The 14,047-nt window shown below is 43.6% G+C and overlaps 1 protein-coding gene across 5 annotated transcripts in view; it reads left to right on the top strand.

The window, feature by feature from the left end:
- Window positions 1-3,168: 3,168 nt before the first annotated feature.
- The window catches only part of LOC137377579 (pre-mRNA 3'-end-processing factor FIP1-like), a 74,113-nt gene continuing 63,234 nt past the window's right edge, over window positions 3,169-14,047 (top strand). For 3 of the 5 annotated variants that reach the window (XM_068047351.1, XM_068047350.1, XM_068047348.1), the window contains exon 1: window positions 3,170-3,481. In XM_068047351.1, the coding sequence (XP_067903452.1) occupies window positions 3,349-3,481 (133 nt within the window). In that variant the 5' untranslated portion in view covers window positions 3,170-3,348. Of the gene's footprint in view, window positions 3,482-14,047 lie in introns of all 5 variants that reach the window. The other 2 variants (XM_068047352.1, XM_068047349.1) reach the window with 1 other exon arrangement.

Here is a 14,047-nt window from a genome sequence, read left to right as displayed (position 1 = left end):
CAACCACCCATTTATACTAATCCTAGACTAATTCCATATTCCTACCACATCCCCACCTGTCCCTATATTTTCCCTACCACCTACCTATACTAGGGGCAATTTCTAATGGTCAATTTACCTATCAACCTGCAAGTCTTTGGCATGTGGGAGGAAACTGGAGCACCATCAAAGGCCTTTTGAAATTCCCAATAAATTACATCTACTCCATTACCAATGTCTACTCTTTCTGTTACCTCCTCAAAAAATTCAATAAGGTTGGTCAAACAAGATTTTCCCTTTTGAAATCCATGCTGACAATTCATTATTATAGTTTTATTTTCTCGATGTCCTTCTTCCATTCTCTCCTTCAGTATGGATTCCATTATTTTTCCTACCACCAATGTTAAGCTGACTGGTATATAATTCCCTGGGCATATTCTGTCCCCCTTAAATATAGGAATTATGTTAGCTATCTGCCAATCCTCTGGCACTACACCTTTTTCTAATAAATTATTAAATGTGTAGTAATGCCTCTGCTATCTCTTCCCTAGATTCTTTTAAAAAATGTGTGGAGACAATGAAGTTCCCTTTCCTGGCATGCAGAGCCTCTGTCACCTCTCTGTTGTCAGCGATGGATGATGAACTACAAGATGTTTGCTATGTCACCTGTTTCAGCCTGGAAGGATCCGCTTACAAAAAAATTGAGAGGCACATTCACCGTATGGCCACTCTGCTTTGAGGCCGCAGGTCTGGTTCCAAGGGATGACACAGTTCTGTGACCACCTTCTTGGTGAATAGCAGCTGCTGAACACACTGCTTCTGGCTTAGGTAGAGGTAGGAGAAGTACTCCCAGAAGACCCTAAGCGGATAAGGTCTCCTGCTGAGAGCCCGTCTTCCCCCTCCTCCCTCTGCAAGCCACTTGTCTTCTTTGCTTCATCTTCCTCTGATGCTGCAACCCAAGGGGGACTGCAACTATATTCCCCATCACCGGAAGCAGGAAGTGGGTTGAGAGACCTTGCAGTAGCAACCAACACCTCCACAATGTTCAGCACCACTTCCTGCAGATTTTTACCAACCTTTCTGAAATGCTCCAAACACCCAGTACTTCCAGAAACTCAGCAAGATTCAGTAGAAAGTAATGAGCAACTAACCTTCAAGTTGGATGATGATCCCTTCAAATAGCCCTATTGGGGGTGGGGAGCAGGGGTGCTGTGGTCCCTGGTGCTGCTGAACACATGTTCAGCTGTGTGTGCATCAGAGAGACTGTTACCTAGAGTAGCAAGGCCAAAAATGGCTGGTTGGATGTCAAATCTTGTTTGACATTAATAATAAATAAAAACAGAACGTGCTGGAAATACTCAGCAGGTCAAGCAGCATCTGTGGAGAGAGAAGCAGAGTTAACGTTTCAGGTCTGTGATCTTTCATCAGAACTGGCAAAGGTTAGAAAAGACCTGCGGAGTATTTCCAGCACTTTCTGTTTTTATTTCAGATTTCCAGCATCTGTGGTATTTTGCTTTTATTTCAATGTTAGATATTGACTGACATCACAGTCTGCCTACTCTGCAGATTTCTGCGCACACACATAACACCCTCAACAACATGGCGTCACACAGGAATTATGCTGGAGCAGTGTGGATGCTTTTTTTTTAAACTAAACCTGCACTCATAGCACTGAAACTACTGGTACTATGGAGCCAACTTTTTCAGCCATGATTCAGTAGTCAAGCCCGTGAACTCCTTGACCTTTCTCCCAAAATAATTTAGATTTTTTTCCTTCCTTATTTCATTGCTGATTAATTTGCCGACACACTTGTGCTCACACTCATTTAGTTTCTGATCTCTAATTTTGTATGCATTTTATCCTCTATGCTCAGCATTTTTTTCAAATTCTTTCAAGTGATTTTTTGCCCATCCCCAATTGCCTTTGACAACTGAGTGGCTTGCTAGGCCATTTCAGAGGGCAGTAAGAGTCAACTACATTGCTGTGGGTCTGGACTCAGACCAGGTAAGGACAGCAGATTTCCTTCCCTAAAGGACATTAATGACAACAATCAAAAATAGTTTCATGGTACCATTACTGAGACAAGCTTACAATTCCAGATTTTTATTAAATAAATTTAAATTCCACCACAGTGGGATTTGAACCTGTATCCCCACAGCATTAGCCTAATCCTTTGGTTCAGCGATATCACCACTATGCCACCAACTCACCTTTAATGCAGTGCATTTGTTCTCTGATGAAGTATTGTTGAACAAACTCCCCCAGTCGACTGTAGACAGCTTTGTAATTCGTACTTGTTTATATTCCATCCATACGTTACTACCTCTATTACAACTTTCGTCTGGTGGGAAAAGCTATTAAAGGGATGTCCAAATAGGCTATCTATTTGATGGCCTCCTGAGATGCCAAGTGGAGAAATGAGGTGTCTCCCACAACAGATCATAATGGGCAGGTTGATGTGATGTGTTGCATGGTCTGGGACTCATGGCCATAATCTCACTTCGGGTTGTCCCTCATCTTCCACCCATAGTGCAGGGGGTCACACCATCCATACCCTGTGTGGATTCGGTTGAGCACTGTCCACTGTCTTGGAGAATGTTTGAAGCCAGGGTCGGTGAGGAGGTGTTGGTCCTTTATGCTGCATGCGTCTGATGATTCCGTTGCTCTGGTAGCAGGCTGATACCAGCTGCATGAATGTTAGCTGCTGTTTCCCAGAATGGCTGTCCTGATTTTAAGCACTTTCGTGGTGGATTTTTCAAGTCTTCATAAATAAAAAGGTTAGTGTTGCTCATGATTTTTTTTCCATTTCATGGGGTTTAGTGGGGTCACAGTGAATGGCAGCTGGGGCAATGTGGGACAGCAGCGGTCGCCACTCAGTTGGAGTGGACTTAAGCGTCCCTGATGCCATCCCCATGGCGACGTTTAGCTGCATGTCCACAATAATTATGTGGCAGCTGCAGGACCATACGTTTAAGAACCATCAACATTGGAGAAATACAGGCATGGGATAATGGATGAAAAGTGTGGGACAGTTTATCGACTCATTTAAACACATGGAACTGTGATTATTTTTAAAAGCGAGGTGCATCAAAATAGTTCATTAGAAACACGAGTGCAAAATAATTGAACTGGTTAGATCTGCAAAGTTGATTATTTTTGTCCAGTGTTTGCTGTACAATTAAGCGATCCAAGCGGGCGCTATGACCCAGCGGAGGAGCGTGCAGGAGCTGATGGCGGCGCGGACTCGATAGGGTGGACTGGTTGGCGGCGCGGACTCGATAGGGCGGCGATAGTAATCGGTGGAGGCAGCGCACCGCCCTGACTGGATTCCGTAGCGTTTCCCTCCGTTTCCTCTATTCCCAATCTGTATGGATTCCGCCTCTCTCCCACCCAGCATGGCCACCGAAATGGATTCGCTCAGCTCGGCTGTAGAGACCACGGCAGCGCCAGGCGGTGGCCTGGACGCCGATGATGATGATGAGGAAAACTGGCTGTATGGAGGTGAGTGAACCGGGCGAAGGGCAGGGAGTCGCGTTATCAGAGTTGGGGAACGTTTTGCATTGATGCATTTTATTCAGGGATGAGTGAGGTGTTGCAAATGCACGTTTGTCGGAAGTGTCTCCAGAACATTAACTGTCTGGGGAATCTGTAAACACTTCCCTTAAAGGGACAATACCCTTTGTGTTGGCCTAGGTTCCAGAAACAAAATGCACGCACACTTACTTTTGCACCACTGTTGTGTGTTAATCTTGTCTTGGATTCAATGTAAGCAGGTTAATAGAGTCTTGTCTTTAGTGTTGAGGTAATCAGAAGCATTCCATTACAAGTGATTCACTCAAACTTATTCTAAGCTTCTAAATAAGTTTATTTGTAAGGAGAGGGCGTAACTACTGAGTTTTAAGTTTCCCTTCCTATGAGCTCTTTGGAATGAATGCAGTAATCTCATTTTACTGGAGTTATTACAAATTAATTACAGTAAACTGTTACGACCAGGTGAGATAGGGGTCTAGGGGTTCCCTCTCAGCCTTTGCCTGGTCTAACTGTAACGCGGGGGGGGGGGGGGGGGGGTGGTAAATTTAAAAACACCGTGTTTAGCTCCCCCCCCCCTTTAGTGAATCCTTGTTCACTGCTTTCCAATTGTAAGGCAAAGAAATCAGACAGGTGTTCTTAGATTTAAACAAAAAGGGTGAAAGTTTGTTCATCTTAAACTCTAATTCGGTTAATGACTACGAATATGCAACGCGACCACGCTAGCATGCATACGTGATAGACAGACACGCAGATAGAGACAGAAAAAGTAGAAGGAATAAAGGGGAAAAGTTTGAAACAAGTTAAAGCGTGCACTGGGCCCCAACAAACAGCAAGCCTTACTGGCCTAGGTTCCAGAAGCAAAATGCACGCACACTTACAATATCTGGTAGTTATTTATGGTCTTTTGAGTTCAATGTGGAGTCTTTGGTAAGTCGTGCTGTTCGTTGGGGCCCCGTGCACACGTTAACTTGTTTCGATGTAAGCGTCTTTCTCTTGAGGTTTATGTGTCTTCAGTGGGTCCGGAGTCCTGTGAGAAAGCAGGAGAGAGGCTGTCTTGTTGCAGATTCAGTTACAACATATAGTCTGAATTCAAACTGTCCTGTGTCTGCTTCAAAAAGCTTGGATCAGCTGGTTAGTCATGTGACCAGCTGGTTTAACCACTTCTATGTTTGTGGATTTCAAAGCTCTCGGTTGGGGGGATGTTGTGCTGTCTCTTACCCAGACAAGATGTGGATCACCATTGCCCAGCCCAATCTCTGTTAATTGAATCAGTGAGCAATTCTTTTGTCTCTCCAAGCACTGTCTCTTAGTATGCAAATATCCTGCAGCCAAGTGTCTGGTGATCTCTTTTTAAACAAGTAATTTCTTCACTCCAGCGACAGTTTAAAATTAATGTTCATATGAAATTAATATGCTTCATTCTTGGCAGGTTGGAATCTTCATGACTAAACAAGTAACATGTATTTACCTCTGCGTGATGTCCTGCAGTGCCTCTCAGCTGATGAATTCACTTGTCACTGTAATATAGGTTAAAGGGAAGGTATATTCTACTGAACATGTCCCATAAATAGTTATTGATTTGTAAAATCCCCCACTCCAGCCAATGTTCTTTCCTTGTAACCTGTACAGAGGTAAAGTTTCACAGCGGCCCTTCAAGGTTTAATTCTGGGGTGTCTATTGCCATAGGCTCACTTACTGCATAGAAGGAAGCCATCCTGGCTGAGATCAACTAATGCAGCGCAGAATGAGAATCGAACCTCGATCCTTCCTGGTCTATGTAGCTGTACACTGGGTCACATTTTGCTGTAAACATTCTTTTTCTTTTGGGCCTCCTTATCTCGAGAGACAATGGATACGCGCCTGGAGGTGGTCAGTGGTTTGTGAAGCAGCGCCTGGAGTGGCTATAAAGGCCAATTCTGGAGTGACAGGCTCTTCCACAGGTGCTGCAGAGAAATTTGTTTGTTGGGGCTGTTGCACAGTTGGCTCTCCCCTTGCGCCTCTGTCTTTTTTCCTGCCAACTACTAAGTCTCTTCGACTCGCCACAATTTAGCTGTAAACATAATAGCAAGTTAAATGGTACTCACTGTTGTTAATGTGTAAATTGTTCAGCAAATTTTACCAAGAAAACGATGCTGTGAATTCAGAATCGCTACAAATTGCTGGATGATTTGTGCACCTGTGCCATTAGCCTTGCAAAAAGAGCAGCTCGGCCTCAACTCCCTGAGAGATTCATAAAGTTGTTACATTTGCGCATTAATTGTCAATTCAACTCACCGCAGAAAGTTAAGGCTTGTAATTAGGAGCGTTTGTACCTTTTTAATATGAGATTGATTTTCCTTTAATGCCAACCAATCTCTCCAGTCTAGAAAGTGAACAATTTAAACTGGAGTCTCATTCCTACAGGTTGTAAATTGGAGATTTTTTAAATGTAAAATGTTTCATTTTCTTTGATTTTCATTTGTCTCTTTCCTCTCTCTTTTAATCCAATCTCCTCTTTATTTCTCTTCTGATTTGACTCTGATTCACTCTTCTTCCCAGTCATTCTTCTGTTTCTTTCTCAATTGTTAAATCTCATTGGTTAAAGAAATAGACTGTTGGTCCAGTCGTTCACTAAGTTTCCAGTTGGCCTCTCCAGATGTCCACTCCAGCAAGATCTGGCCCTTCGGCAGTCTTAGTTTTGGCCAATTTCCAAGTCTATAATATGGCCTGACTCCCTCCCTGTCAGCTATGTGCTGGTGAAAACCTCATCCATGACTTTGCTACCTCTAAACTTGGCTATTCCAATGCACTCCTGGCCCGACTCCCACATTCTACTCTGAGGTTATTCAAAACTCTGTTGCCCAAGCCCTAGCTCACACCAAGCCCCGTTCATCCATCAATCCTGTGCTTGACCGGCATTGGCTCCCATTTAAATGACCCCTTGTTTTTTTAAAATTCTCATCCTTGTTTTCAGGTCCTTCAATGGCCCTGCCCCTCCCTATCTCTCATCTCCTCCAGCCCCACAACCCGCCAAGGTAAATGCGCTCCTTTAATTCTGGTCTTTTGAGTATCCCTGATTTTGATTTGCCCATTTGCGGCCATGCCTTCAGATGCCTTGGCCCTAAGCTCTTGAATTACGTCCCTAAACTTTTCTGCCGCTCCTCTCTTTCCTCCTTTAAGACACTCCTTAAAACCTACCTCTTTGACCGAGCTTTTGGTCATCTGCCCTAATATCTTATGTGGCTTGGTGTCAAATTTGGCTCATAATGCTCCTTGAGATGTTTTATTACATTAAAGCCACTATATAAATGCAAGTTGTTATTTAGTTAGGCTTGCTCCTTCACCTTTTAGCTCAAAACACTTACCCCACTAAATTGCTGAAAGTGCAAGCTGATATCGACACATTGATGGAAAAATGGCATTTGAGACCAGAGTAAACAGGGCAAGCAACTGTATATCTCCTTAACCAATCAGATTAAAGGATTGTCATGTAGAACCCCCCCCTCCCCGCCAAGAATGAGGCATATTAATTTTGTCATGACATTGATTTTAAACTGTTGCTGGAGCGAGGAAATAACTTGTTAAACAGATCAGTCGTGGCTGGAAAAAAAATTTGCATGCTAACAGACAGTGCTTGGAGGGACTAAGGGGCTATTCCTTGCTCCAATTTAACCCACAATGGACTTGGAGCACCAGGTGTTCTGTGTAAGAAGAGACATTCCATGGTCAGCTAAGACAAGAGAATCCACAAACAGACGTGGTCAGACCAGCTAGTCACATGACTAACCTGCGTGGCAACCTGGGTTTTTCTGAATTGTGCAAAGAGTTTGAACTGAGAGAGACTGCAGTTTACTCCTGGAGTGAGAAGACCTCTCCTGTCTGCTCCCATCTCTTTCTCACAAGCCTCTGGACCCACTGAGGACACATGAACTTCGAGAGAAAAGTCTCCTACATCGAACACGGTTTAAGAAGAATACTGAGCCCCAATGAAAAGCAAAGCCTACCTACAATCAAGGACTTTACAGCAAGCTCGAAGAACTGCAACCAAAACCATCTTCAGATATTGTCTCAAACTTTTCTACGTTATTTCTGCTCTTTTCTGTCTCTATCTGCATGTGTGTATCACGTATGCAGGCCAGCATGGGCGCGTCGCATAGGCATTAACTGAATTAGAGTTTAAGTTTGATAAAGTTCAACCTTTTTTCTTTAAACCTAAGAAAACCTGTTTGGCTAGTTTCTTTGCCTTATAATTGGAAGTTAGTGATCAAGGATTCACTAAGGGGGAGCTAAAAAAACGGTGTGTTTAAAATTAAACCCTGTTACGGTAAGACCAAGCAAAGGCTGAGAGGGAACCCAAGACCCCTTTCTCACCTGGTCGTAACAGGATTGAGAAATAAACAGTGCAAGGACTGAGAAGGAAGTGTAAGTTAGAGTGGGTGAATTGAATGTCAAATCGGAACTGAAAGAGTGGATTAAGCGAGAGGGAAATTAAACAAAGTAAAAGTAGAGAGAGGAGGTAAAGACCTAGAGGGGGTGAATGATTATTGGGGGTAGGCGGAAATGTGGAGTTGAGGTTACAGTCAGATCAGCCGTGATCTTATTGAATGGCGGAGCAGGCCCGAGGGGCTGAGTGGCCTACTCCTGCTCATAATTCATATGTTCGTTTGTATGTTGGTAGTTTCTGCATGATTCTGCTGCTTTTTTTGGGCTCATCTGCCTGATATCTGCATAACCAGCACAAAAGATCACAGAATTGTAAATGCAAACTGTGCTCAGCACAACTCGAATCTTCGCAATGTTTTACATTAGTTTTAAAAATATCACGTTAGAAACAGGTGCCACTCACAAAACTAGCCACACCCCCAGGGTGAATTAATCACCAGTGGGAGTTTCCATTAATTACTCTCATTTGCAGGGTTTCGAGGACGCTCCAAAAATTAAGCTGGGACTTATAGGTGCAAGGTCACCAAGGTATGTTTTCAAAGGTTTTGAATGTTTTCTAAAATTTACTAAGGAACTGACTACGGTACCACGGTCTAGTTAGGAAATGGTATTTTTTTTGTGATTTTCAGTAATTTAAAATTGGGTTGCCCGTTGGCAGTGGATTGACAGTGATTTAAAATTCCTTTTAGTCATAGAGTCATAGGGAGATACAGCACCGAAACAGGCCCTTCGGCCCAACGAGTCCGCGCCAACCATCAACCACCCATTTATACTAATTCTACATTAATCCCATTTTCCCTCTCACATCCCCACCTTCCCTCAATTCTCCTACCACCTACCTACACTAGGGGCAAGTTTTTTACAATAGCCAATTTACCTATCAACCCGCAAGTCTTTTCTTGTGATAAACCCACTTCCAACTGTTTTAATCAAATTTTACGAAGTTACCACTCTTAAATATATTAAGGAGTATTATTTAAAGATACATTTTTCAAAAGATTTCATTTTAAAATGCTGCCCAATTTGCACTGGTTCATGGCAGATTTTGCTTTCGGTAATGGGCAAGTAAGTTTGAGTGGAAACCTGGGAGGGGGTGGGGGGGTTGCACTTTACAAAACAGGCACAATTTTGGGTGCAATTTGCACTGGAATTTCCAATTGCACCCAAAGCAGAAACTCTACCCCCAAAATTTTCAATTTGGTATTTTTAAAATCTCCAACAATTAATATCCGAAGGAATAAAACTCCACACTTGTAATAGCAAGTTTTGTGTTCGAGCGAAGTTCATTGATAGCAGTTAACAATGATCACATTGTTAAAAGGATACTTAAACTTGAAAAAGAATTCACTGTTTGTGGTGAGTTGAGCTCATACCTACCATGCAGCTAAAGCTTCACAACATTCAATGTACGTCAATGGTGAGGCAGACAGCAAGATGCCATTTTCGGAAGCAAACAGCGGAGTGACACAACGCGGATGGCATCTTTAAGATATTGTCATTTAACTGTGCATCTATCCCTTCCCTGGCCTCGCTGTGCCATTTACACATAAATAACAGCAAACTCTATTAGTTTCACTGTTATCTTGACATTAAAATCTGGACCATTGTCTTTATCAACATGGCCATTGGGAGAGGTGACATAAAGGAAGATAAATGCATTTGTTGGTGTGTTTCTGATAATAGCAGTCCAGGATTGGATATTTTTCATTAAAATTCTCTACTTATGTATGTGTGTGTTCTGCCCTAGTGACCTCATGAACAGATCTTGCTGCCCAAACTTCCAATTTAAGATATCACCAAACTGGACCGTCTCAATGAAACATGAGATATATACTATAAAAAGATGTACAGAGATGGGATTTGAGTAGATAGCTCTGATGGGCGAGCTAATACTGGCACAGACTGGAATTTCTGAGAGTGAATCCTAGATAATGTGTCTTCTCCTAGGCATCTTCTAATCAGTTAGAAAGTTTGTAGAAAATGCTGGGAGATAACTGAGACAGCAGTAAAGATTACTTTTGATTATAAGGCAGTTCAGTAGAATATTGTTTAAAAGGGTGGGTTAAAGAATTAATTTCACGACTGGTACTGCATTTAAAAAAAATCTGTTGGGCAAATTTGCTTCATTTTAAAGCTGCCCTTTGATACCTTACCCAAATGGCCACTCCTCATGGGAACCTAAAGAGTCTTGGCTGATCATTTGACCATGGATGGCATTACATGGAAGTCCCGTACTGTCCCTGCCCAATATCCACAGAAGGTCTTTGCACCACCAATCAGGAGCAGGAACCCTTGCTAACCTTTCCCACCCTAGTTCAGGGATTCAGAGGCATGTTGCATACCTATGGCTGCCCCTGGATGAGGTCAGCAGCATAGTCTTAAAAGTCAAACTTGGAATCTTTTGTGCCCTATGAATTTTTCTGGCAGCTCTCCATTTACGCCATTCTTATGCTGTGAGACCATTATGAAAGCTTTTATTTACTTTTAAAGTTTCTGCATTTCTATGCATGCTGGTTTGAGGTTGCCTGCCAGAGATGAGTCTTAACTCCCATCCAATCTAGGCTTTTAAGATAGTTCCTGGGTTGTCTGCTCCCAATGGAGCTCCTTACTGTGCATCTCTATCCTTGGTCATCAACTGTCATCCATTGCCCTTTCTACCTCAGTCTCCTCTCTTCCATTGTTTAAGATCCCCTGGCTCTTATAGTGGGTACATTTTAGCCCTAACTACAAATTAACTGCTAGTTTAAACTTCCACTATCAGTCCCCCGACCATGCCTTCTTCAGTGAGCACTGGATCTTTGTTAGGGTGGCCACTGCCAGAGGCCAAGAATGCCAGACACCAGACCTGACAGACCAGCAGTGCAGGGGCCGAAAGACATCATTATGCATGGAGATAACATCATCACGGGCTTCCCATCCGCAAGTCCGCAACTAAAAAAGCACCAGAGCCACCTGTGTTTGAGAGTATAATGGATTAATTTCAAGTGAAAAAATGTTGATGAGAATAGCAAACTGAATCGCAGTGTATTCCTGGCTGGTCACTGTCATTTAGACTCCTGTATTTTGTGAAATTACTTTAGGTGCCTGTCTCTTTAAATGACTCTTCTGCCCTAACCCTAGTATACCGGACTGTCCGGTATAAAATCTGACAAATGGCCACCCTAATCTTTGTCAAATTTGGCTTCCAAATTCTTTAACTTCTCTGGACATCAAGTCTACATTTCTGCAGTGGACTACACCATAAAACTCAGCTGCTGTGCCTTTACTCTACTGTGCTTAAATTTTAAAATAACTGATCGGCAGAGAACCCATCCCCCACTGCTACTGCTCCCTGCTGAGCCTATGACTGGCTTTCTGGTTCTACTGGTTCTTGAGCTTCAGCTATGGTCTGGTTCCTGGCTAGAGATTCACTCTCTTGGGCTGAAGTACATTTCTCTGCAGCTTCTGGATCTTCAAATAGCTTCTGGACTGTACTCACCCACCACATCTGTCTTCAAACTTGAACAACAGTTTGTTGAAGCTCGATGGTGACTTCACCCTACCTACATCAATTTTATCCCACCATGGGACCTCTGATTTTTAACTCTGGACTCTCGCCTATTGTTTCCCCTCTCTTGCCCATTTACTACAGAATATAGGGAGGAAATAGCAGATGCGCTGAGGATCATCTTCAAACCCTCACTAGATACAGGCTAGGTACCAGATAATTGAAGGTCTGCGAACGTTGTATCATTGTTTAAAAAGGGTGCGAAGGGTAGGCCAAATAATTTTAGGCCAGTCAGTCTGACTTCGGTGGTGGGTAAATTGTTCAATTCTCAGAATCAATTCTGAGGGACAGGACAAACTGCCACTTAGGAAGGCACGGATTAATCAGGGATGTCTACAGATATCCTCTTTATTATTAATTACACGGCCAATTTTTGTGTCATCAGCAAATTTCCCAATCATGCCTCCCACATTTAAGTCTATATCATTCATATATACGAGGCGGCCAACATCCCCAGCTTGTACACACTACTGAGTCAGCGGTGGTTGAGATGGCTTGGCCATGTGAGCCGCATGGAAGATGGCAGGATCCCCAAAGACACATTGTACAGCGAGCTCGCCACTGGTATCAGACCCACCGGCCGTCCATGTCTCCGCTATAAAGACGTCTGCAAACGCGACATGAAATCCTGTGACATTGATCACAAGTCGTGGGAGTCAGTTGCCAGCGTTCGCCAGAGCTGGCGGGCAGCCATAAAGACGGGGCTAAAATGTGGCGAGTCGAAGAGACTCAGTAGTTGGCAGGAAAAAAGACAGAGGCGCAAGGGGAGAGCCAACTGTGCAACAGCCCCGACAAACAAATTTCTCTGCAGCACCTGTGGAAGAGTCTGTCACTCTAGAATTGGCCTTTATAGCCACTCCAGGCGCTGCTTCACAAATCACTGACCACCTCCAGGCGCGTATCCATTGTCTCTCGAGATAAGGAGGCCCAAAAGGAAAGGAAAGGATACCACAAACAGCAAGGGACCCAACACTGAGCCCTGTGGAACGCCACTGGAAACAACTTTCCATTCGCATGGATTTGTTAGGGGAATGTCATGTCTTACTAACTTAATTGAGTTTTGTGAGCAAATAACAGGGAGCATTGATTAGGGTAGTGTGGTGGATGTAGTCTACATGGATTTTAGTAAGGCATTTGACAAGGTCCCATATGGCAGACTGGTCAGTAAAATGAAAGCCCATGGGATACAGGGGAATGAGGCAGGTTGGATGCAGAATTGGTTCAGGGCCAGGAAATAAAGGGTAGCAGTCCACGGATGTTTTCGCGAAAAGCTGTTTCCAGTGGTGTTCCACAGGGCTCAACGTTGGGTCCTTTGCTGTTTGTGGTATATATTAATGATTTGGACTTAAACGTGGGAGGCATGATTGGGAAATTTGCTGATGCCACAAAAATTGGCCGTTTAGTTAATAATGAAGAGGATAGCTGTAGACTCAAGAATGATTTCAGTGGTTTGGTTGAGTGGCCGGGAAAATGGAATTCAATCCAGAGAAGTGTGAGGTAATGCATTTGAGGAGGGCAAATAAAGAGAGGGAATACACAATAACCGGGAGGATAATGACAGGGATAGAAGAAGTGAGACACCTTGGAGTGCATGTTCACATGCCCCTGAAGGTAGCAGGACAGGTAGATGGAGTGATAAAGAAGGCATATGGATTGCTTTCCTTTATTGACCGAGGTATAAAATACAAAAGCAGGGATGTGATGCTGGGACTGTATAAAACGCTAGTTAGGCCACAGCTGGAGTATTGCATACAGTTCTGGTCACCACATTACAGGAAGGACATAATTGCTCTGGAGAGAGTACAGAGGAGATTTACAAGAATGTTGCCAGGGCTTGAAAATTGCAGCTATGAGGAAAGATTGAATAGGCTAGGGTTGTTTTCCCTGGAAATGAGGTGGCTGAGGGGAGACTTAATTGAGGTGTACAAAATTATGAGGGGCCTAGATAGAGTGGACAGAATGGACTTGTTTCCCCTGGTGGGGAGGTCATTTACCAGGGGACACAGATTCAAGGTGATTGGTAGAAGGATTAGAGGGGATAGGAGGAAAAACTTTTTCACTCGGAGGGTGTCTGGAATTCACTGCCAGGAACGGTGGTGGAGGCAGGAACCCTCAATTCTTTTAAAAGGTATCTGGACATGTACCTGAAGTGCTGTAACCTGCAAGGCTGTGGACCAGGTGCTGGTAGGTGGGATTAGATTGGACGGCTAGGTTTTTCGTCTGGCATGGACATGATGGGCTGAATGGCCTCCTTCTGTGCCGTAATTCTTCTGTGGTTCTATATGTATTCAAATAATTGCTACATAACCAGGTCTGTGTAACATGGGTTTTCCCTGTGTCCATTCACAGGCAACTTTTGGCTGCGGCTCCAGATCCAAGCTCATTGCTTCTATTTCCAAATTTTTTTCTACCCCTTTTTGCTTTTTTTCTATCCCTCCTAGATCCCTGTCTCCTTTCACTTCTCTCCTCTTGGATGTTCTGCCTCCCAAATCCCTACTCCAACCCTTCAGTAGTTCCTGACCTTCCTATTCTCTTGCCGCCATCCCAGGCTTGACTCCCTCTTACAT

Source organism: Heterodontus francisci, chromosome 15, assembly GCF_036365525.1.
Source record: "Heterodontus francisci isolate sHetFra1 chromosome 15, sHetFra1.hap1, whole genome shotgun sequence".
NCBI lineage: Eukaryota > Metazoa > Chordata > Chondrichthyes > Heterodontiformes > Heterodontidae > Heterodontus > Heterodontus francisci.
The sequence above is the reverse complement of the archived record's forward strand: the minus strand, read 5'-3'. Positions and strand labels throughout refer to the sequence as shown.